Here is a 25,164-nt window from a genome sequence, read left to right as displayed (position 1 = left end):
ATTTTAATACATTTACAATTAAAAAATATTTTAAAAAAATAATTTTTACAAAAATACACTCATACTTATACTCATAGTTAATAAGTGTGGTCAATAACTGAATTGCAAGTTTCTTTATTGCCAATGATAATATATTATATTCTAATTTCTTAAAAAAAAATCCTTTCAGTTATTCTTTTTTCAAAAAAAAAGAAGCATATATCAAATTTGAAGTAGTTGACATTACAATGTAGATTTTGCTCCCTCCTAATTTTCTTAAATATTAATTTTAAATTTTAAATTTCAATCCAATTTTTTAAAAAATAAGAATTCACTCTCAAATTAATAATTTATTTTTTAATTAAAATTTTAAAAAATAAAATTAATTTTAAATTAAGGAGTAATTTATATTAATTGATAGACTGAAGTATTTGTGAGTGTCAATAACTTTTGTTTTTGAATTTTTTTTAAATATTAAATTAATATTTTTTTAATAGTTTTGAAGGTGTTGATATAAAAAATAATTTTAATATATCTTTTAAAAAATACTTTGTATCAAATTATTAAAAAATAAAATAAAATAAAAATATATCATAATTCAAAAACCAAAAGAAAACGCCCGTGGCAGTAATAATGAAAAAGTGGAGGGTAAAATGATAATTTAATAACCGACCTGAGCCGTTAAAGATCTACCTCTTAAATTCGTTTGGTACGTAAAAAATTACAAAAATTCAAACATCAAATAAAACTTTTAAAAACAGAAAGAAAAATAAAGAGAGTCAAAGAGAGCTTTCTTTCCTTCTCTTTATTGTTTTTATTTTATTTTATTTGTGACGCAGAGAAAAACAGCTTCTTCTCCACAAGCTTGCCTGCTTCTGCTTACCATTCCAATTTTCCCTCACTTTTTCGCAACCCAAACGACACACCACCTCTCTCTAGCAATAGTTGCTGCCGCCGCTGCTTTTGAGCTGTTAAGTTGGTTGCCTTTTCTTTTTCTTTTTTACAGAAAAAGAGAGCTTCATTTTTCACTGTTTCAACTTCACTTTTTTTTCTTGATTTAGTGAGGCTTTTTCTTGAGATCGACCTACCAGCTCTGAATTAATTTGCTTTACTGAGAAGGGTTTTTGATTCTACGCAAAGCTCATTTTAGACTTAGTCAAGGTATGTGAAGAGAAGCTTCTTCTTCTTCTTTTTTTTTCCTCTCTCTTTCTCTCCTTTTAAATTGTTAAGTTCGGAGTTGAATTTTATTTTCTTGTTTCTTTTCTTAACTGTTCATGTTGATGAGTGTTGAAAATGCGAGTTTCATATTAGATCGGTTATGATTCAGCTCTTTTTTTTCTTCTTTAAAGTGTTTAAACTTTATTTGGTTCTTGAGAAAGTAGAAGAAAATGAAGGAAAATGGAGAAAACCTGGGTTCTTTGATTTGGTTATTATTTTGTTTTTGATCTCTAGTGGAGAAAGATTCAAACTTCACTGTTCAAAGTCCTCATTTTTTAATTACTTTGATTATATTTTAAAATTTTGTTACCTTGCTTAAAAGCATAGACAAGTCAAGTCTTGCAATTTTTTTTTTGTTTTTAGATATGATTTAACCTTTTCAGTGAATTTTTTTTGTTAAGGAAGGTATAAAAGTTAGCTACTTTGCTTAATGTTTGCAGAAACTAGAAGAGTTTTCAAGTAATTGGAGTTTGAAGATTGAGGGTGAATTTGAAGATCAGTGAGAGATGAAAAATTAGCCATTTTTTAATTCGGGATTTGTGAGAAGTGTCTGATAGGGAAGGTTCATTTTGATTTTTCTTTCGAAGGACTTGAATAGATTCTTAAGGTGTTGAGCTTGTCAATGGTGGTGACTAAGTATCGAGGGAGCACTAGGGTCGGTTTCTAAAACTACGGTCCCCTCCATTAAGCTGTAACCAAATAAGTTCAAAGTGGGGTCTCGTGATATGACTTTTTTTTTAGAGTGAAAAAAGCTAAAAAGTTACCTTTTAATTGTTCTTTTATCTCATTGCATCTGTGGGAGCTCAATCGTCAGGATCAGAGAAAATGTTGCAGAAAAAATCTCAGGTCTTGCCTTCTTTCCAGTCGATCAAATCATTGCCAGTTGATTTTAGGATTGTTGGTTCGCCGGCATCAGAACAATCAGAAAACGCAAATTTGGTAAATAGCAATACAGCCTGTTTGAGTGTTCCTGAAAAAAATGATCTGGGGAATGGTCTTGTCGAGGGAGGTGAGGATAGTGTTGGCAATGATGTCAATGAGGATTCACCTTACAGTCAAGCTGCCATCTTGGTTGAACAAAGACCTTCTGTGGGTGATGAAGATTTGGATACTGTGCCCACACCATTGCCCTTGGTATCAACATTTCACAGGGAGCGCAGGTGGGCTGACACCAGTTCCTATGCTGCAAAAAAGGTATTGTGCATGGATGGGATTAGTTTTTGTTATGATTATGCCCAATCTTTTGCAGCTGAGGATGCATAGTAACATTGAGGTTGTTACTATATTATGCTGAAGCCATTAGGATTTAAGTTGATTAATTAGCTTTCAACTCATCAATCTTGTTACCTATGTTTAAGTTTACTGTTTCAGAAACTTCAATCTTGGTTTCAACTTTCAAATGGGGATTGGGAGCTGGGGAAGATTTTATCAACTTCAGGGACCGAGTCTGTCATTTCTCCCCCTGATGGAAAAGTAAGTAAAATTAATCTTTGAAGGTGTTTTGTGGTATAAATAGTTGGAGATATGTTTAAAATTGACTTGCGTTTCAAATTATAGGTTTTAAAGGTGAAAACTGAGAGTCTTGTTCCAGCAAATCCTGATATCCTTGATGGTGTAGATGATCTCATGCAACTTAGTTACTTAAATGAGCCATCAGTGCTGTACAATCTTCAGTTTAGATACAACCGTGATATGATTTATGTAAGTGTTTGTATCAGTATTATATTTGGTTTGGAATCAACTTATAAAATACTGATTTCCTGTAATTCTTCGATTGCAATTTAGACAAAAGCAGGGCCAGTTTTGGTTGCCATCAATCCTTTCAAGGAAGTTCCTTTATATGGAAATAATTACATTGAAGCATATAAGAATAAATCTATGGAGAGCCCACATGTGTATGCCATTACAGACACGGCCATCCGGGAAATGATACGAGGTGGTTTAATTTTTCATATATTTTGAAAGATTTATAGTTTCAGTTTGTCTATGAACTTCCAAAATTTGTCATATTTCCGTGGAATTCTTATTCCTTTTCCCCCTTTATCCAGATGAAGTAAATCAATCCATCATTATAAGGTTAGTAAAGTGCAAGAAATTAATCTCTCCCCCTAACCTTTTTTTTTTTTTTGCACTTCTTCAGCTTCAGTTACTTGCTCAACGCTTTCAATCTCAACTAAATTGTTCATCACATTGCATTCTTCTAGGAAGTTTGAATAGGAACTCACAATGTGGTGTGCATTCTTTTAGGAAGTTTGACTAGGAACTCACAATGTGGCGTTTTATAGATAGTTTATATGACGATTTGAAACCATGAATTGTTCAAACTCCTTCTATCCATTTGAAGTTTGCAAAACAGTGTCAATGTTCATGTCAAAAGTTTGGTGGATTTTCATCTGGAAATGTCATCTTGAGATATATTATCTCATTATTTATGTGGAAATGAGTATGAAGCTACTGGAGAACATAATGAACTTTAAATATGACAACTTCCTTGCATCTCAATGTGTTAGAAATAGTCATTCCACAAAAAAAATGGGTAGAAAGTTTAATAACCTAGCCTTATGGGTCTACTTATGGACTTAATTCTTCCTTTGTCTGCTTCGCAAATGCACAGTCCTCTCCCCTTTTTTGACCTTTTCTCTTGGTTATGTATATTTGAGCGGCTGACACTATCAGATGAAGTATATTCAAGTAAGAAATTTTCACTTTCCTCGAACTCCACTTGGTCATGTACTTCTCACTTTTATTTATCTTGTGTGTTTCAGATTTTGATGATTTAGATTGTTAGTTTTTGGATTGTTTTAGTGTTCCCTCTCATGGTTCTCTGATGTGCTAGCTTGTGCCTCCCTTTTGTGTTCTTCTAACCAGTTTATCACTTACTCAAAATGATAAAGTACCCATGCATACCATCCAATAAATGGCACATAACATGATAGACCAAAGAAGCACAAGTTAATAGCATTTTTATTACCATGCACACATCTGAGTTTGATTTCATTTATTGTCCAGTGGTGAAAGTGGAGCAGGAAAAACAGAGACAGCGAAGATAGCTATGCAATATCTGGCTGCACTTGGTGGTGGTAGTGGGATAGAATATGAAATATTGAAAACTAATCCTATTCTAGAAGCCTTTGGTAATGCAAAGACATTGAGGAATGACAACTCAAGTCGCTTTGTAAGCTCCGTGTTCTTTGTGTGAACATCTTAGTATTCTTTGCTCTATAGGTTAAACAACTGGTATTGTGAGATGATGGCACTACTATCATCCAGAATTAAGTTTTAATTATCAATATTCTGGCTGGACATGTTTCAGGGAAAGTTGATTGAAATCCACTTCAGTGAAACTGGAAAAATATCAGGAGCCAAAATTCAAACATGTAAGATTGCTTGAACTACCGATGTCCTTTAATGGCATTGAATATGCTTTCTGGTTCACTTTTTGGAAATTTTGTTACTGACTTTGAGTTATGATTCTACATTTTGCTCCTGTTTGGTGAACAGTTTTACTTGAAAAGGTATTTTTCCATTCCACTGTTGGATATTGCCTGCTTCAGTTTTGCTATGAGTTGCCAATTTAATCTATTAAATAAACAGTCCAGAGTCGTCCAATGCATGGAGGGTGAGAGGTCATATCATATATTTTATCAGCTTTGTGCCGGGGCTTCACCTAAACTTAGAGGTATGTACTATCATGTATTTTCTCAATGTGTTAAAAACTTGATGCATATATTAAGATCACACCAAGTTTTTTTTCTTTTAAAAAAATATTCTGACATATCAATACATCCATATGTAACAATAGCAAATAAATCCTAATAATTATGATAATAGGGATGATGATTTCCAGCGAGCTTTGTTATCTATGGTATTTTTCCCAGTTTATTACTCATCATTTGTTCTGCAATAATTTCTTTTCTTGTTCCTTGGCCTTTTCTGCTGTTTCTTTTATGAGCACAGAGAAAATAAGCTTGAAGATTGCAAGTGAATATAAATATTTGAGACAGAGCAATTGCTACACAATTACTGGTGTCAATGACGCTGAACGCTTCCAAGTTGTTACGGTTTGTTTCTGGCTTCCCATTTTCCTGCGTAGTTGCATTTATTCTTCAATTCTTTCACTTCTATGTTGAGATTATATTTTTTGCATATAACTTGCTTATGGCTCTAACAACTTTCAGGAAGCTCTGGATATTGTTCATGTCAGTAAGGAAGACCAAGAGAGTGTATTTGCAATGCTTGCTGCAGTACTGTGGTTAGGGAATGTCTCGTTTTCTGTTGTTGATAATGAAAATCATGTTGAACCTTTGGCAGATGAAGGTAAGATTCTTGCTGAAGTTAATTTGAATTACATCCATTAGTGTTGGATGATTAACATATTAAATTCATCATATTCGTTGTTCTTGTCAATATTATTATCCTCAGTCATATATGTGGCGAGAGTTATAAGTTTTTGTAGAAGAAAAGAGAAAACTGAGATTACAATTATCCTCTTGCCTATATCAAGATGTTAGGAAAGCTGGAACTGTTGGAAAAAAAAAAAAAACCCTTGAAGGAAAAAATAATAATCTTAAAAAAAAAAGTACTAATGTTCAGAAGTGAATCTAGAGAAGAGTTGCTTTGGTTGACTGGCCGCCCTGCATCAACATGGACCATTAAATATAAACGACAGCTGAATGTATTTTGTTAGTTATGGATGATTTGACAGATATCTAGTCATGAAGGATTAGATTTCAGCACAATAATGAAAGCAGGCTGACAATGCTAACTAAAATGCTGACCTCCCAAGTAACGAAACATGCAATAGTTACTGCAATAATGCTATTGCAGTTTGTTTCATTTTTCCAATTTATTTATTTGTGAGGAATAAATACAACTTCAGTTATGTTCTATGTAGTATTAGTTCCAACAGCATCTAATATTTGATTTCATTGATCCTTCTTAGAGTGATTGTGCTCATTTCTAGGGGCAAATGAAACAATGTTTTCTCTTAAAAAATTTATTGGTATGGTGCCATCAGCTTGTGATCAAATTGTTGCACTGAAGTTTGCATTTTTCATGTTCAGGTCTAACCACTGTTGCAAAATTGATTGGCTGTAATGTTGGGGAGCTTAAGCTGGCTTTATCTACTCGCAAAATGAGAGTTGGAAATGATACAATTGTCCAAAAGCTATCCTTATCACAGGTTAGAAAATGTCAAAAATTTTCTTTTGTTATATATTGAAGGGGCAACTGAATGTTGGATTTGACACACTTGCATGTATGGCAAGGCAACATTTACATGCCTCTCATAACTAATGGTTCTAAACAAGTACATGTATCTTTTTCAAACTTTCACTTTTAAAACATCATTATTGGACCGCCCTTCAGTCTGTCTGGTGGTGGTATCTTTTTGAAAATGGAATTTGAAAATATGTATAGATATATATGGACACAATGAGCTGTCTTGTACTTGAGCTCCTATTAATAGTAAATTTGATGGGATGTTTTTTTTCCACAAACTACATAAAAAATATTCAGCTATGAACAACTTTTGTCTTCTACTTTTCAGGCAGTAGATACAAGAGATGCTCTGGCCAAGTCAATTTATTCTTGCTTGTTTGATTGGCTTGTTGAACAAGTCAACAAATCACTTGCAGTTGGTAAAAGGAGAACTGGCAGATCCATCAGCATTCTTGACATTTATGGATTTGAATCATTTGAAGTAAGTTTTGTCATCATCCTACTGTGATGATCTCTTTGTTTGTGGGTTGAGTTTTCATTTATGACGTTCTATTATTTACTTTGTCTGTAGAGGAATAGTTTTGAGCAATTCTGCATAAATTATGCAAATGAGAGATTGCAGCAACACTTCAATCGTCATTTATTCAAGTTGGAGCAGGAGGTAAGCCTCTTAAAATATCTTACAAGACTCCTGGTTTCATATTTGAACTCAAGGCTATAATGTGTGAGGGGTCGCATAAAATTTTACATCCATTAGTGAATGTGCACCTATTTTGATGTCAGTTAGAAAGCAGAACTTCTGGCTCCTTGGAAATAAAAAAAGGTTAAGAATTCTTAAATAGCATTATGCTGGATTACTAGGGGTCTCAACATCTTTATATGGCACACACAGCTCTAGACTCTCAAATTTCTGTAGCCTAAGCAATTAGGATGTATTACAAACAATTGCAGCGTGTTTTTACAAGATGTTCTTGTTGACCAGGAATACATACAAGATGGCATTGACTGGACCAAGGTTGATTTTGATGATAACCAGGACTGTCTCAATCTTTTTGAAAAGGTACAGAGTTGAATCACTAGAATGTTTCATTCACACTTGTTATTATTTTTTTTTTTTATTGTAGTGTTGGAACTATAAATTTGTACTTCTATTGTAGTATAAGGTTTCTAGCCTGTTGAATATACCTTGATATGACATGTAATTGATGTTCTGGTTATCCTCACCACATAATGTTTTGAGGATTATATGCAGACCTGATAGTGATTTCTGTCAACCTATGCCCTTTTGCATATGTTAAGAAGGATAGGAATCCCATCAATGTTGAATTGCAAGTTTCTTACTATGTCTTCTTACAAGTCAACTGAGAGTATTGAGGTGCAAATGGGATAATTTCTGTTAACATGGTTAGGGAAAGAAAAATGGAACATGTTTTTTTAGAGCTCCAAGATACTGGCGAGCAAAGCTACCAAAGCTGACTCCCTTCTTGTTACCAGTGTATTGCTCATTTTATTTTTCTAGTTCGTGAAATAGAGGAATGGAAAACCTGTTACAATGACTTTTTTGTTTAAAAAGTTAACAAATATGGATGATCATTCACAGAAAACATGGTTTCTTAATTATGTTTTCTGCATTAGTTCTAATGCTTAAGTTTCATAGCTGGAAGACTTGAACTTTTCTCAAATTTCTTCTATTTTTGAAATTTGAGTTTATTCAGCGTGTTCCTTTTATCTTATATGCAGAAACCTCTGGGGTTATTATCTTTGCTGGATGAGGAGTCCACCTTTCCAAATGGCACAGATTTGACATTTGCCAACAAGCTTAAACAGCATTTAAACTCTAATTCTTGTTTCAGAGGAGAGCGAGGCAAAGCCTTCAGTGTCAGCCATTATGCGGGCGAGGTACTGGCCTTTTAGTCGATGGATAGTCCATTGTGCTTTCCTTCTGGCTTCTGCTGTGAAAAATGTCTATATTGGTCTGTTAATTTCCTTCTGATCAAAACTGACGGACAGATTTATGGTGTTATTTTAATGAATGCCATTGTTCATATCCCTTGTACTTAGTGTGACTCAGCTTTGAATGATTGTGCTTCTGATTCTTTTATTTTCCCAGAAGATTATGGTAATTTAACAATGTAGGTGCCATAACACTTTGGTATTCAAAAGACTACCTCATTTAATTCTGCAACTGTGTTGAATTTCAGGTGACTTATGATACAACTGGATTTCTGGAGAAGAATAGAGACTTACTACACTTGGACTCTATCCAGCTTCTCTCTTCATGTTCATGCCATCTCCCTCAGATATTTGCTTCCAATATGCTTACACAATCTGAGAAACCTGTAGTCGGTCCTTTATATAAAGCAGGTGGAGCAGATTCACAAAAGCTGAGTGTTGCCACAAAATTTAAGGTATATTGCTTTTTTGTTGTTTGTCCCCAAATCTAATATTAGAAATTGCGATGCACTAAGGTTTATATTGGCCATGGATTAGTTTTCTCAGATTTCCTTTGAGTAACGATGTAAGGTTTCGTTACACTATTTTTGAAGCAAGATAAGGGTTTTGTTAGCCATTATTCATTGATGATCCAGTATCTGAATCATTGAATCCTAATGGTTAGAAAGTTTATTTCTTTTAATATTGTTCAGCGCAGATGAGTGTTAATGCTAGATAAAAATCTAGCTTCTGCTTGTATTCTATTAATCTGGCATTTCGGTGTATAGGGCCAACTGTTCCAATTGATGCAACGTCTAGAGAACACAACACCACATTTCATACGTTGTATAAAGCCTAACAACTCGCAATCTCCTGGATTGTATGAGCAAGGACTTGTATTGCAGCAACTGAGATGTTGTGGAGTTCTTGAAGTAGTTCGTATATCAAGGTCTGGATTTCCTACCAGAATGTCACACCAGAAGTTTGCCAGAAGGTAAAGAATATTACTATTTTAACTTGATGTGACAGCTTCCAAATTTGTCCTATTCTGTGGCGTTTTGTACCTCATTTTACTATTGGGACGCTGATTGCCTGACATGATTTTTCATCAGATATGGTTTTCTTCTGCTGGAAAGTGTTGCTTATTCTCAAGATCCACTGAGTATTTCGGTTGCAATTCTTCATCAGTTCGATATCTTGCCAGAGATGTATCAAGTTGGCTACACAAAATTATTTTTCCGAACAGGACAGGTGAAATGAAGAATCCGCATATGCACACAAAACATGCCAAAACCTACATGCAAATATCTGTCAGATGTTTGTATACATAGCTTCTTTGAGGACTTTTTCTTACTAGAATAAATTGTAGAAAGGCCATTTCAATCCAAAAACTCAAGTTGGGTGAGGCTCTCATAGTGGTTTTATATTACTCTCTAATACATGAAAGCCCCCTAGACTTGAAACATGCATAAGCCCACTACCTTGTGCTTAAATTTATTAATTTAGTTAAATAGAATGGGGAGATGAAGTTCAAACTCTTGAATGCTTTGTTGTTAAGTTGTTGAGTGAGGCTCTAAGAATGATTTTATATTACTCTTTAACGTAAATACCATGTAGAATATCAACCATTAATTACTATTAAATATAATTGTTGAACCATTATGCTCATCTTTTACATTCCATTCAGATCGGTGTGCTTGAGGATACAAGAAACCACACGCTACATGGTATTTTACGTGTTCAAAGCTGTTTCAGGGGGCACCAAGCTCGTGCTTACCTCAGGGAGCTCAAAAGAGGAATTTGTGTCCTACAGTCATGTATTACCCTTTCTTTTCAAGTTTGAACCTCTGTTTGCTTCCAAGCATCATCATGCATGCAAAGGTAAACGTAAAATATTTGAAAGAGTGCTTGTGAAGATGACTTTCTCATTCCTTCATGCAGTTGTTCGTGGAGAGAAAATCAGAAAGGAATATGCAGTCTTACAACAAAGACATAGAGCAGCCGTTGTTATACAAAGGCATATCAAAAGCAGAGTCTGCGGGAAAAAATACAAAGACATGCATCAAGCATCAATCATAATACAATCAGGTAAACTTGAGTTCCGTTCCTGAATTGCGAGTCTAGTGCTGCGAAGTAAGATATTTTGCTCATCTGAATGCTTGAGTTCAGAGTTTGCAAAGTACAATCTCTGGGTGGGTTCCTGGACATTGTGTTTCAGTTGGTTTCAGTCAACTCTTGAGAGATTGTTTACATTTTCTGTATGAAAATGCTGAAACTGAGCCTGCTTTGCTGTCTCTGCTTCAAATAATAAGATTCTCTGTCAGTTATTCATGATGTCTGTGCTATGCTGCAGTTATTCGTGGATGGTTGGTGAGAAGATTTTCGGGTGATGTAGGATTATTGAAATCTGGTGCAACCAAGGTACCTATCCAATCTTCACTTTCCTTGATCTCCTTTATAACTACCATTCATATGCTAATTTGCTCTCGGTTCCATATTTGTTTCACTATTGAACATGGCTGGATGTATGTCTATGAGCTTCGGGAATATTATTCCATACCAATGCACTGGATTTGGTTCATTTAACCATTTTAGTTTTGATCATTTCTTGGCCCCCACCCCCCCACCCTGAACCACCTTGTGTGATTGTTTAGTCTTTCTTAAGACAGTTCATATTGGAGTCCCTTGTCTTGAGATACAAAAACAATTTTAATTTCTCAACAGGGCAATGAGTCAGATGAGGTGCTCGTGAAGGCATCATTTCTAGCTGAATTACAGCGACGTGTTCTCAAAGCTGAAGCTGCTCTTAGAGAGAAAGAGGAGGAGAATGACGTCCTTCACCAACGGCTCCAACAGTATGAGAACCGTTGGTCAGAATATGAGTTGAAAATGAAGTCCATGGAAGAAGTGTGGCAGAAACAGATGAGATCCCTACAATCCAGTCTCTCCATTGCAAAGAAGAGCCTAGCCATCGATGATTCTGAGAGAAATTCTGATGCATCTGTCAATGCAAGTGATGAGAGAGAGTTTAGCTGGGATACAGGAAGTAACCATAGGGGTCAAGAAAGTAACAGTGCTCGACCGATGAGTGCAGGCTTGAGTGTTATAAGCCGTATGGCTGAAGAATTTGAGCAGAGGAGTCAGGTGTTTGGTGATGATGCCAAGTTCTTGGTAGAGGTAAAATCAGGTCAGGTTGAAGCAAGTTTGAACCCTGACCGAGAGCTCAGAAGGTTGAAGCAGATGTTTGAAGCTTGGAAGAAGGATTATGGATCGAGACTAAGGGAAACAAAGGTGATTTTGAATAAGCTCGGAACTGAAGAAGGTGCCCTTGACAGGGTGAAAAGGAAGTGGTGGGGAAGGAGGAACAGCACGAGATATACTTAGATTACTTTGTTTGGTGGTTAGCTCCTGGCTATTTAACATCCGAAAATTATACAGCAGAGAGAAAAATTGTGATGACTTTTTTTTTTGTACAAGCGATGTGGTGATGGCAGAGCCTCCTGGTTCTTATCGAGAGGCCTAAATTAAAATGTACATCATTCTTTTTTATTATCACACAAGTTGAAGAAGCAATATTTTCTTCCCATGGCGGTGTCTATTTCCTGGTTATTTTTTTTTTGGGGATGATTATAGAAACCCTCACTTTCCTTCTATATTTTTTCAAGTTATATTTTATATCCTGAATACATTATTGTTGACCCTACTGCAAGGTCTCTCCCTCACGTTGCACCCACACGCGCTTATAGTGCAGCAAGCCTCCTTCAATCCCTAACCTACAAGCTTCCAATGTGACAATGGTCAATAATAGTTCAGTTTTTGCAGCAGCCATTCATCGTTATTGATGGGGATTGATGGTGTCTTCCGTGTTATAGTATGTGCTATTGTTCAAAAAATATATTTTTTTAGATTTTTATTTTTATTTTTTGATATTAGTATATTGAAACTATAAAAAACATAAAAAAACTTTTAAAAATCATTTAAAACCAGAAGCAACTTCACTCACAGATGCATCAGTCAGTTCCTTCACAAGGTAAACCAATATATATCATCTCTAACCTATTGCTCAATCATCATCTACGCAACCTAGACTTTAGGGATGATAATGTGAATTCATAAGTGAGGTTTGGTGATATTTATATCTTATTTATTACTTATTAATTAAAAGGTAATTATTTAAAAAATAAAATTCATTCATTTTATATCGTTTTGGATCGATATTTGAAAGAAATTGCTATCTCCACTCTCTGTTTAAAAAGTATGATGCACCAAAATTGACTTGTGGTTTATATTAAATTTTTATGATGTTCAAGTTGTAACTACAACAAAATATATATATATATATAATATTATTTATATCATACATTCATTATCAATTAAATAAGATAACTATTTTAAAAAACATCATTCATGTCAGGTTCATATAATTTATTCATTATCTTCGGTTTTTCTTCATCTTCTTCTTAATTTTGCTTGTGCCTAGATTACATAAATGGGTAGTCCTCTTTCAACCCTTGAATTTTATCTTAATTATTAGAATTGGCCGCGAGCCTATAAATTTTTTTGTAAGACTAGTTCCGTGTTGAAATAGAAAATTCTCAAATATTTAAGTTAATGAGTGTAAAACAAGTATAGTGTATATAAAAAGAAATACAAGGAAAATATATGTATAAAGAAAAAATCTATGATCTAAGCCTAAAATAACATGGTTGGCTTTGAATTTGCTGACCAAAATGACATTGTTGGTTTTATGACATAGAATAACATGGCTGATTTTTGCTACCTTTTAGGGCATCTCCAACCGGAGAGGCAAATGAGAAGGTAAAATTAAAAAAAATATTTTTTTAGCTTTTGTTTCTCTAATTAGGCATTCCAATTGTTATTTAGCTTGAGAAGAGCTATTTTTACATGTTACTGTAGAGATAGCAAAAAAAAAAGTAAGTGCATTGTTTTTGTTTTAAATTTTTCAAAGCATGAATTTAAAAAAAAAAAAATTGAAAATTGAAAATCAAAATTTAAAATATTGATGGTTTTTTTAAAGTTTGAATTTAAATTTACTTTTAAAAAATTAATTTTTAACAGTAAAATATAAAATTAAAAATTAAAAATATTCATATAAATAAATTTTAAGTTTAATTTTAAATTATATCTTTTAACTTTCATATTATTTCATTAAATTTTATATTATTTTTATAAATTACTCATATTAATTATATAATTAATAACATCATAATTATATTATATATAAAATATCTAAATTAGTTACATAATTATATAAAAATGAATTTAACATGAAATATATTAAAATATAAATGGCTTTTCTAAATAACTTTTCCATTGGAATGTATATAATAAAAAAACTATATTTATACTATTTAAAAAGCCATTTTATTAGCTTCTCAATTTAGTTTTTTGCATTGAAAATGCTATTATGGCCCATCCTTGAATGACATAACTTACTTTGGCTGACTTTCATGGTTGGGAATGGGAGTGTATACTGCCAATCTAATTTTTAAGAGCCAAGTGTACCTCTGACTAATGACTTCTTTTTCGCCTCGGAGTGTGTATATATATTGAAGTCTTCAAACAAAAAAAAATTTATAGAGAAGGAGGGCACGTTATTGATGAATAAATTAGTATGTTACTATTAGCTAGTTATGATGGATGTTGATTATTATGTTATGGCATGATTCTTATGTCATGCATGTATTAATGGAAATGTGGGTGATTGAGTGGTATAATTAATATAGAAAATAGTGTATTGATGCAAATATTGGTAATAAGTAGTATTATTAGCATAAAAAATAGTATCTACTTTGTATTAGCATAGAAAACTCAGTTTAAAGCTTAAGCATGAGCCGAGCTCGCATGCATGTGTGTGGGTTTTAAACTCAAAGCCAATTTTACTTAGAACCTTTTTTCTCTAAAAATTTAGATGTTTTTTGAGATTAATTTTAAATTCTCAAATTCTCATTATATAAACACCAAGAAAATTTTATTTAATTTTTATGTGGGATAAAATTCTTTTAAAGATTTTGAGTTTTACTAAAATATACCAACCAAGAGTTTTTTAAAATCTATTTATTATTCATCCACACTTGTTTAAAATATGTTACCGTTACATGTTATGATTAAATTTCTTAAAAGTTTCGACCTAAAAAGTGAATGGAACCCAACTTATAACTTATCTGAACAATTTAAAAACATCTGAGAGATAATGAAATTAATAGATCATTACATTAAGTTATAAAGCTTTTGGCTTTGAACTATTTTTAGTTAAATATAATCAGATTTACTCGACCAAATAATAAACACAATATCTTGAATTATTTGATTTTATGTGTAAATCTTGACAATAATACTTAAATAGTTCCCTACATAGAAATTTCTTTTAATTTTTACTATTATGTTTAATAGTTTATTTTGGGCTGAATAATTTTAAATTCATAAATACTTTAGAAAATTCAACAATTATTGAAATTTTAAAAAAAAACAACCAATATTTCACTCATATAATTTTCACTCTTTTATTAAAAGTATTCTGATTCGAATGCAGAAAGATATATTTGCAAAGGAAGGACTTTGTGGCATAGCAATGCAAGGAAGTAATTTTATCAGCTGTATTCGACATCTGTATTGGATGAAAAAGAATCTGAGCTGTATAATGTGTGATAAGTGAGGAAAAAGAATTTGGGTTAAAATAATCGCCTCAGCAGTTTCATTTAAGAACACTTGCAACGAGTAAGCACATAGTCATCTAAGAACTGGCTGAGCTGGGTTGCGTAGAGTTTGGGGTCATTTCTGAAATGATCGACATGAGGTGTGAAAACAAAGTTGCAGGCCCTGACCTCACGCCCCGCTCTTCGCTGCTCCTCTATGAATGATTCCACAGACCCTGCAGGAATCACTCTATCCGCAGAACTATAAATATATAACTGTGGACAGCTTGGTTGTCCTGATGATAATAAGCTTAGCACTTCCGAGAGCCTCCTGCAATGTTATAGCGAGAAAGGTGTATAAGCTTCCAGTCATGGAGAACTTATCGATGGCATTAACGATGAGGATTGCATTATTAAGCATTTATCAATGTATGGTTTCAGATTTTTCCTTCGTTGGTAAGAGAATATTTACCTGTTCACTGTAGGAAGGTTCAAGATCACATCGAAGAACTTTTCCAGAATTGCTAATAAAGCTGATTCAGTTATTGCAGGCTTGGGTTCCACATGTGTTTTGCTGCCAACTAGTGCCTCCGAATCTGGTTCTTTTGAGCTCATATGCACTCTTGTTGCAATACTATGATTTTTCAGGAAAGCTGCAGAGAAACCTGAAGCCCAGACCTAAACAAAGGAAAAAACAGGACCATATGAACTCAGAGCCGGAAGACTACAGGAGGAGAAAGCATCCCAACTTCTGATCATATATTCAATCACCAATAACATGATCTCAAAAAAGCACAGAATCCACTGATATATAATCAGACCAATAATAGTCAATTAACATTAACATATGTTGCTGATAAATCATATTCTGATAAATTAAGGAGGGATGTGGCAGCAGGGGTGGAATTGGAGGATGGGTGGGCGGGGACAGGGGGCCTGCAAGAAAAAAGCTCCCCTCCTTCAATAAATAAGATTTTTAGCCCTATTAAATTAAAAAATTTTAAATTTTGACCCCTCCCTAAAATTTTCTCTAATTTGGCCTTCCCAGAGTAAAATTCCTAGCTCCACCCCTGAGTGGCATGGCATGTGCAAATATAAAACATGAAGCTAGAACTTAAAGAAAAAAACCTAGAAATGAAAGAACAGAGTCAATAATAGAAACCAAAAGATATACTTATAATACATAAAGCAGCATATTAATTAAGCGTTTGTTTGAAAGTCCACCCGTCCAACAATATTTGCTGCCAACTTGGAGAAAAACATTTGATTCAATCATGCAACTGCATGTCTTAATAACACGATCGTACAACCAGCATTATGGCAAAAGAATTTCATCTCCTCCACCATTCCCAACAATATGTTCTTTTTATTGTCAAAAGAAACAATGAAAACAGCAAGCAACATTTACCTGAGGATCTGGGGCAGCAACAGGAGCAGAGTCAACGATGCAGCCCCTAATCCTTCCCATTAAGGAAGGATCTTGTTTCTGAAACTTCTCAAGTATAACTCCATATCTGCAAAACAGTTTATCAAACCAAGCATGTCAGGCCAGCTGGCCAAGAGGTTACATGAAGAACAAGGAAAACAAAATGGTCAACGTAGATGCCTGTGTGAGAGAGAGAGCTTACGTTAACCATCCGGTATTGCTAAAAGTATGGAAAACCAAGTTCTTCCTGTCCTCTTCCAACCAATCAGTCAGATGGTTCACAAGCAAGTCAATGTCCTGTTCCGCTTTCCCACCAACTTGGTAACAAAGAATCTCGGCCATTGGAAAAGTAAAAGTAATGACATGAAATCCCCTGGAAGTGTACCACTCAGCATATTTCTTTAGATGTTTCTGCTTTGATCCTAACCACCCTAACAAAACTACCACTGTCCTGGACTTTTCTGATAAACAATCAGAAGACCCAGAAACATCAATAGTACTAGGCTCGGGCAAATGCCATCTATACAAAATATCAGGAGAGGATGTAGGAATATTGGTGGTTTTAAATGCACTTGGTTTTGGCCCTTTGGCCAACTCCGCAGACTGATACAGACTAACAAGAAGAGGAGAGGAAGCAACAGAAAAACCTAACGTGCTGGGAACAAAATTTTGGCTCACATCCAGGACTGCGAAGTTTAATTTAGGAACAGGAATCTGAATCCTGGTTACGAAAGACAAAGATGCAAGCTTAGAAACTGAACTGTGAGAAACCCATGAAAAGTTTGAATCTTGAACTGAATTAGACAATAAAGAACTTGACTGTTCCGAGGTAGAACAAGAATCAAATGATCTAAAAGATTGGAGTTTATCAGAAAAATCAACAGAAACAGAAGCCAAAGCTGCTGCAGCTGCTGCAATCACTGGTCTTTGAAGCATTCCAGACAAGGAACTCATATTGAACAAACAAGAAGAAAACCTCTCATAAGCACACAATCCGATATAACAACAATCTACACAACAAAAGGCCAAGAATCCAGTCAAGCAACCGAATTTCAACTTTGGTCACAACCCGAAAACCAGGTATTGTATGTTAAATAATCAATTACCTGCACAGTAATAAGAACAATTCCATGAAAACTATTTAAAACCAAACACGAGAATAAACATCCATGCTCATTCAAAAATCATAGAAGTAGTCAAAGATGGAATATTCTATTGATGTTGTTTACCTTATTCTTTGTGAAGGGTCTTTGAAGCTGCATTCGGGCTGTCAAAAATAGTTCTCTTTTGACAGCCCGATTGATCAAACGTTAGACACCAAACAAGAAGCTTCTTTACCAGTTCAAACCGCGTTCCTGCTAGCACAAAACGGACATGTTAATTGCTTTTAAATGTTTTTGTATTTGAAAATTCATTGAAATTATATATTTTTTATTTTTTAAAATTTATTTTTAACATAATCTTTTTTTTAAAAAAAAAAAAAACATTAAAAAAAACTATTTTCAAGAAAAAAAAATAAAGTACGATTTTTCAAATACAAACACGGCCAAAACCTTAACCGAGGGAACACTAACAGGAGGGCAGAATGACATGATGGGACCAAACTAAGTTTTCAAATATGGAGCAACCAGTAAGAGCTCGCCACGTGGTGCTACCTTGTGGTTTTTTACATAGATGGTGATTGATAAGTTCTCTCCGGCTAGTTAGGAGGCCAAAGTGGGCTTAGCTAAGAGACGATCTTGTCCCTACGAGAAAAGGAGGAGAAGTTCGATGGGTGGGGGTAAATAAGAGAGAGTTCCGAGGGCAGGATTGGAGAATTGAATTAACTGTACACCGGTGGACCTAAAAGGTGGACCTAAAAGCTGCCAAGGAACACGGGGCTGCCATGAGAAATTGACAGGTCAGACTCAGGGGACAAAGAGACCAGAGCATAAAAACACCCTTTTGGCCATACCGATTACCGACCTTAATTGAAAGCGAGCTAACTCGGCCATGACTCGGACGCAAAACTCGGAGTTCTTATTCAAAACAATCTTTCTTTCTTTCAATGAATAAAAAACAAGAAAACCCAATTGAAAATATAGAGGTTTTGATTGTAAAGTCTTGTTTTTTCGTTTAAAAAACAACGCATGGCCATTGAAAGTAATGCCTTTTTGAACAAAAAACATGAAAACAGATTGAAACGTGTAAAGATTTTGCTCGAAATTTAATGATAATCCGAACGTTGAAGGCAAAAAACAAAAATTCACAATAAGCAATAAAAAGGAAAGCGAGCAAGAAGGAAGGAAATAATACATCGAGAGAGAGAGAGAGAGAGACTGACCTGAGAAAGAGTCGGTGTGAATGGCAATTGAGTTTGCTTCTTGTTCTCTCAATTAAAGAGAGCGAAGACAGGAATGAGTGTCCTTGAATTTAGGAGGGAGAGAGGGAGAGAGGGAGAGAGATTTTTGATTTGCGGGGAGTATGGTGGTGGCGTTGTTGGGGTGGCTTTAAATATATTTTTCCTGGATACCGCAACTCCTCTTTATTTATTTATTTTTATTTGTTTAGTTTAGGGATTTTTATTTTTTTTTCATTTTTTTTTATATAAATAGGGGTCACTTTTTGATTTTGCCCCTTTTAACTTGCCGTATATAATTAACGTGGCAGTAATTCCCGAGAGGCGATAAGAATCAGGGAATTAAAGAATAATTTATAAAATGAAGAGACATATTTTTATTATTTTTAAAGAATTCAGATATAATTTCCCCTCTTAAAATATCATATAATTTCTTCTTCTTCTTTTTTTTAAAAAAAGAATGTGGTAGCCTTTGAGCCCAAAGAAATAGAGATGCTTTGCCATGTAAATGCTATCTACCTAAGATAAGGAGAGATTTTCTAAAAGGAGAGGAAGCAGTGCGAGGAAGAAAAGGAAGGGGGTGGCTTGCAAAACGAGAATGGTTTCTAGAATATCCTAGCTGGATATTCCAACCAGAGATTCTGAATGGAAGTGTGAGAAGGAAGACATCAAGGGACAAGGTGTCTTGTTCTTAGCCTTCCATGGATGCCCATAAGAGGAGATTCTTTGGATTGTTGAAGATGAGTTTGATCACAACAAGAAATCTTTATTTATTCTGATCCCTTTTCCCTCTCGTGGATTCGATAGATAGGACTTTGGAAAGGAGATGCTCCATCCACGGCTGGTTTTAGTAAGTTCTTTCTGATCTCCCACCGTCGATATGAGACGATGCCGATGAACAAGAAGTTCTGACACGTATTTCACATCTCCTATAGCTAAAGCCTGACGAACACGGGTGGATGGGACTTGCCCTTTGTCTTTTAGATCACTAGAATTCATGCTTCTGTGATCTTGATTCTTGTCCATTACTGAACTGATAATGTAAGCCCGCATGCCTTGTTCTTCGCACAGCCTCGCCCAGCGGCCTTATATCCAAATCTGTAGTTTTCCCCTGCCGGAGTCAACCAGTAAGATTCAAAACTTCTATTATATGATCATAACATGCCGGTATTCACATTACAGAAGGGACAAAAAGAAAGGCAGCAAAGTAATTTTAGTTCACCTGCCACAGCTCCAAGCTCCTTGGAGAGCTTCTCAACAAATTGCTGTGGGGTGAGATGTCGAACACTTGAAAATTCAATTTGGACCTCTGCTGGAACCAGATTGCCACAGTATGGAGCCCAAGAAAGAAGAACTCTACTCCGGTCACATTTGGCAACTTGTCCAGGAAGTATATAAAATCATCATCATAAGATTGTCACTGTAAATTGGCATCGTAAACAGTGTCTTCAATTGATCAATCACTATTGGCAATTTCTTCAGCAATGAAAGTGGTGAAGTTTATTCTCGAAAAGTGTGCAAAACAGAGAAAAAGAACTGTGTAAATGGGTTTGCAACAAAAACTATTCCAATTTCACTTGTCTGCTCTTCCTTCTGCAAGAGTCTAATTCTCTTAAAACACAATATGACGAGTCAAAAACACCATTCCACGAGGAGGTACCAACCATCGTTTGTTTGAATGATCCTCCAGCTTGCCAATTATGCCACTTCCCCCCTGAATCCACCACTACCAGTGCACCTCCTCATGCATGTTTCAGCAAAGTTTATCAATACTCTCTCCTTCAAATTAGAAAATTGATTCCAAGCAAAATGTGGGGAAAAACCACTCTGGAACACCATGGTACATCGCGTGCATATTGGAAACTAATTTGAAAACTATTTGTGAGCTTAGCTATTTAGACTAGGTTTCCAACTCAAAGCTTGCTTCAAATTATCCTGGAAATCTTTAAAGATGGTGAGATTTAAGACGCTAAGCATATCATAAGAAGCCTGAAAAAGCACCAAGAGCAAGAATTAGGTCAGAGCACATGTTTGCTCCACCAAAGGAGTGATTTAACAGTACAACCACGATGAAGATTGCAACCTTCAAACTGTCAATGAACTGTAATGCTATGGAAACATCATACAAGATTTCCAGTAAAAACAAAACAATCAACTATAATCCACGAGATACAAAAATAAAGAGCAAGCATCTCAAACTCAACAGGTAACAGATGCAAAAATTGAAGGGATAGGAAAACTTTCCATACAACCAAACACAAGAAAATATGTTATGGCTATGATGGAGGCGTAAGCTAAAGACAACAATAAAACAAATAAAAAACATATGGATTTTAATAGCAAAAAATATTGCAGAACCAAGCTGATAGATTTATTTTCTTTAGAATAACAATCCTCCAATCCTTGTTTTTAAAAAATTTATAAAATTTAAATAGATCAAAAACCTTACTTCAACTATGAAACAAAATAAAAATCCAAAATTGCAAAAAAAAAATGCATGAAATTAAAAAATAACAAGAAAAAACACAAAAAACTATGAAAATTGAGATTAAGATATGAGATTTTGGAAAATCTAAATATCTGAAAGTTGGAGTAGCAATTCTATGCTAATTCAACAAAAACAATATTCAAAAACTCCTATAATAATTCAAGCAAAATTCAACGATCAGATTAAAAAATTATGGTTTTTTTAAGCAATTATTTTAGTTTAGCATAACCAGATCTTCTCTTAAACTTAGATCTGTCTCACTATTTTATAAATATAAATACTAGGTTATCTACATAATTTATTTGGAATAAATTTTAATTTAGTTATAACAAATTTTCACCTAATTATTTAAAATTACCTGTAATCACAAGTAAAATGTTATCAATCTCTCAACCAATAACTTCTGCCATTCCTTCAAATGATAGACGAAATGGGGCTCCAACCTTTGATGCTTGAATTGCAAGTTCTCGATGACCACCGCGAAGAGCATCAAACTTTCTCCTCCTGTAAGAATTGTGATGTGAAATGCGAGACCCACAACTAGCTAACATTATCAAGGTTTTAAGTGGAGAGAAACGGAGAACAACTCTGGCTTTGTGCCTTCTTTTAACAAGACAACAAGATGGTTTTTTAAAAAGAGGTTCTTTTTTTTTAAAAAAAAAAATTAACTGTAAATTACATGTAATTCTAAATTGATAAATGACACTATTTAGGGATAATATCAACCCAACTGGTGTAATTTCAATCTAATTAGCACAATTTACATTTAATTTAACAAAAATCAACAAATTCCTAATCTAATAAAAAAAACCTAACCCTAACAATTGGTGGGAATGTGAATGAGAATTTTATTCTCAGATGCTTTTTTTATTTTATTTTGAATTTTAGTCTTACCAGGTCTAATTTTTATTTGACTTATTTTCAATATATATTTTTTTTAAAATATTTGGTTGGCAAAAAGATTTATGATTCAAGTAAAAAAGAAACAACGCAATGAAAAGCTACAAATTTTTTAACTGAATTCAGGCTATCAATTGTTAGTGTTAGGAGTTAGAAGAAAGTTAAACTTCCACTTAAATTGTAGTTCATAATAATATCAAATCTCTTTTATATTTTCTCATAAAAAAAGATATTTTTTAAAAAATTCTCATAAAAATAAAATTATTAGAAAAACAACGAACTGACCCGACCCAACAAGAAGACAACGAGGCATGTTATCTGTACTTTCAACTTCCACTATAGAACATAACTCTTTCGACTCTCAGACCCTTTAAAAAAAAAAAAAAAACTCTTCTCCTTCATTCATTAGCTTACGCGTCCTCATCCCACTTTTACCACAACAAAAGCATAGCAAAATCAAAGTATCAAACAAACATCAAGATTCTTCTTTTAATCTAAATCCCATAATCCCACCTCCAAAAAAACTCACCTTCAATGGCTTCTATTTGCATAAATGAGAAATTAACAGATGATGAACTAAGATCAATATTATCAAAGCTAGAGAATGATAAGGACAGGGAGATATTTGGGCTGGTTTGTAAGAGATGGTTAGGTTTGCAGAGTAATGAAAGGAAGAGACTTGCTGCTAGAGCTGGAACTCACATGCTTCAAAAGATGGCTGCTAGGTTTTCTAGATTGATTGAATTGGACTTGTCTCAGTCTGTTTCAAGGTCTTTCTATCCTGGTGTTACTGATTCTGATCTTGCTGTTATTGCTGATGGTTTTAGATGCTTAAAGGTCCTGAATTTGCAGAATTGTAAAGGTAAAACCACTCATCTTTTTTATGTTTTTGTTTCTTTAAATTTGGATGCAAAAAGGGTTTGTTTATTTCGTTTCCATGGAGTTTGGAGGATTCATTTTGTGGAGAGACTTTGGTGCTTTAGTGGGTTTTTGTGTGTTAATGTGGCTATGATGAAAAGAGTATTTTTTTTAATTGGATTTAGCTGCATGATTTTGAGGGTAAAGGTAACTGTTTTGGTGATCTTCATGGTATATTTAGAGGGTTTAGGAGTTTTTTTTTTTTTAATATTTGATGGAAAACATGATCATCGTAGAAACTGCGAAGTTATTCTTTTGTGTCTTTAACATGGTGATTTGATTGAAAATAGGTTAAGCTTCTTTGAAAACGATTAGATTCCTATAATAGGCTTACTGATAAAGACTCAATATTGCTGAATTCGAAATATGGTTGTCTTTTCTTTTTCTCTTGATGGCTCTGCATTTTCATGTATTTGTGATTGATGTAACAATTGGAGATTGATTTACAATATTGAGAAGCTAAAAAGCCAGTAAATTTTCTGTTTGCTGAGTCTTCCCTATTTTCTGTTTGTGAAATCATAAAAAACTAATAATTAATACTGTTAAAGAGGTATTTTTAGGTTTTGAACTCACTCATATGGTGTTATTTTGGTCCTTTGCTGAACCTTCACCATGATGCAATACTAATATTGCCATGGATTCCCTTGCAAATAAGCATGACTAGATGCTCTCTTTTCATTCCAACTCGCTGTGATTGAACAAGGATGAGAGTTTTTGTCCATAAACATCAGCATTGCATGGTGAAATATTTGGTGCATTTTTTAAATCGTCTTCATTTTTATACAATTTTTGTTTTGAACACGCTCACTCTGCATTTTGGCTTAGCTGTTTTAGCAATGTGATACAGGTATCTCAGATAAGGGAATGTCATCAATTGGAGGTGGTCTTTCATCTCTGCAGTCCTTGAATGTATCCTATTGCAGAAAGCTAACAGACAAGGGATTGTCAGCTGTTGCCGAGGGCAGTCAAGGTCTGCGAAGCCTGCATCTTGATGGATGCAAATTTGTTACTGATGAAGTACTAAAAGCCCTTTCTAAGAACTGTCCAAATCTAGAAGAGTTGGGCCTGCAAGGTTGTACCAGCATAACTGACTGTGGACTTGCAGATCTTGTCAGTGGATGTCGGCAGATTCATTTCTTAGATGTAAATAAATGCAGTAATGTGGGGGACAGTGGGGTTTCCACTGTTTCAGAGGCATGCTCATCTTTCTTGAGGACACTAAAGCTGATGGATTGTTTTAGAGTTGGGAACAAGTCTATTTTATCTCTGGCCAGGTTTTGCAAAAATCTGGAAACCCTCATCATTGGTGGCTGTAGAGACATCTCTGATGACTCTATAAAATCCTTGGCCACTTCCTGTCAAGGCAGTTTGAAGAACTTGCGCATGGACTGGTGTTTAAACATCTCAAACTCTTCAATAAGCTTCATCCTCACTAAGTGCAGAAACCTGGAGGCTCTTGATATTGGGTGCTGCGGGGAGGTTACAGATGCTGTCTTTCATGGTTTAGGGGCTATGGAAACTGAAATGAGGCTGAAGGTTTTGAAAATCAGTAGCTGCCCGAAGATCACGGTGACTGGGATAGGCATGCTTTTGGATAAATGCAACTCTTTGGAATACCTTGATGTAAGGTCCTGCCCGCACATGACCAAGTCAGGTTGTGATGAGGTTGGACTGCAGTTCCCTGACTGCTGTAAAGTGAATTTCAATGGAAGTTTAAATGAGCCAGACGTTCTACTGTGAGACCATTGATTTCAATAGTTTGGAACTCTGGGGATATTCATTCTGCAATAACTCCTATATAATGCTCTCCTGCACAGATCAGTTAGGATACCAGAATGATGACATTTGTATGGTCATCGCCAGAATGGTTATGCATATTATGCATGCACACTGTTTCCTCTATTGTTTGTGCGTCTTTCTTTCTTATCCTCTTGTTTTCTCTTTCTTCATCTTCCGGCTGTGTAAGATGGCTGTTGAAACATGTTTCCTTCATCTTCAGAGTTATGGATTCTGATATGTTAGTATGCTTTGATCCCACAATTATCTCTTTCTGATGCTTCATATTGGAGATTTCTTTTCTTGACTGCAA

The 25,164-nt window shown here is 34.5% G+C and overlaps 3 protein-coding genes across 7 annotated transcripts; 2 read left to right on the top strand and 1 right to left on the bottom strand.

Annotated features, from left to right (window-relative positions):
* The first annotated feature begins 709 nt into the window (after window positions 1-709).
* On the top strand, window positions 710-12,004 carry LOC118038833 (myosin-1). Of its 3 annotated transcripts, none has more exons than XM_035045296.2 (25): window positions 710-949; window positions 1,041-1,140; window positions 2,012-2,391; window positions 2,569-2,670; window positions 2,755-2,898; window positions 2,983-3,133; window positions 3,246-3,273; window positions 4,207-4,372; window positions 4,511-4,574; window positions 4,699-4,712; window positions 4,792-4,876; window positions 5,155-5,258; window positions 5,376-5,514; window positions 6,261-6,379; window positions 6,746-6,898; window positions 6,989-7,078; window positions 7,400-7,477; window positions 8,158-8,316; window positions 8,619-8,825; window positions 9,138-9,343; window positions 9,462-9,600; window positions 10,037-10,166; window positions 10,291-10,437; window positions 10,703-10,770; window positions 11,074-12,004. In XM_035045296.2, the coding sequence occupies exons 3-25, from the start codon at window positions 2,023-2,025 to the stop codon at window positions 11,731-11,733; spliced, it is 3,522 nt and encodes a 1,173-aa protein (XP_034901187.1). In that variant the 5' UTR covers window positions 710-949; window positions 1,041-1,140; window positions 2,012-2,022; the 3' UTR covers window positions 11,734-12,004. The 3 variants fall into 3 exon arrangements, with proteins under 3 accessions (XP_034901187.1, XP_034901178.1, XP_073265433.1); XM_035045287.2 differs by having other exon boundaries at window positions 1,638-2,391; XM_073409332.1 differs by having other exon boundaries at window positions 710-1,140; window positions 2,000-2,391.
* Window positions 12,005-14,936: 2,932 nt separating this feature from the next.
* Window positions 14,937-18,905, bottom strand: LOC118038847 (uncharacterized). Of its 3 annotated transcripts, none has more exons than XM_035045309.2 (6): window positions 18,755-18,905; window positions 17,661-17,786; window positions 16,634-17,537; window positions 16,414-16,519; window positions 15,478-15,683; window positions 14,937-15,336 (listed from the first exon to the last, which is right to left on the bottom strand). In XM_035045309.2, exons 3-6 carry the CDS (start codon window positions 17,383-17,385, stop codon window positions 15,069-15,071), a joined length of 1,332 nt encoding a protein of 443 aa, XP_034901200.1. In that variant the 5' UTR covers window positions 17,386-17,537; window positions 17,661-17,786; window positions 18,755-18,905; the 3' UTR covers window positions 14,937-15,068. The 3 variants fall into 3 exon arrangements, with proteins under 3 accessions (XP_034901200.1, XP_034901208.1, XP_073265259.1); XM_035045317.2 differs by having other exon boundaries at window positions 16,634-17,441; XM_073409158.1 differs by having other exon boundaries at window positions 17,661-17,789; window positions 18,755-18,892.
* Window positions 18,906-22,495: 3,590 nt separating this feature from the next.
* LOC118038858 (uncharacterized) lies at window positions 22,496-25,164 on the top strand. The gene is made up of 2 exons (XM_035045329.2): window positions 22,496-23,019; window positions 23,923-25,164. The coding sequence occupies exons 1-2, from the start codon at window positions 22,692-22,694 to the stop codon at window positions 24,813-24,815; spliced, it is 1,221 nt and encodes a 406-aa protein (XP_034901220.1). The 5' UTR covers window positions 22,496-22,691; the 3' UTR covers window positions 24,816-25,164.

The sequence above is a fragment of the Populus alba genome, chromosome 5, assembly GCF_005239225.2.
Source record: "Populus alba chromosome 5, ASM523922v2, whole genome shotgun sequence".
Lineage (NCBI taxonomy): Eukaryota > Viridiplantae > Streptophyta > Magnoliopsida > Malpighiales > Salicaceae > Populus > Populus alba.
This window is presented reverse-complemented; position numbering and strand designations above follow the sequence as displayed.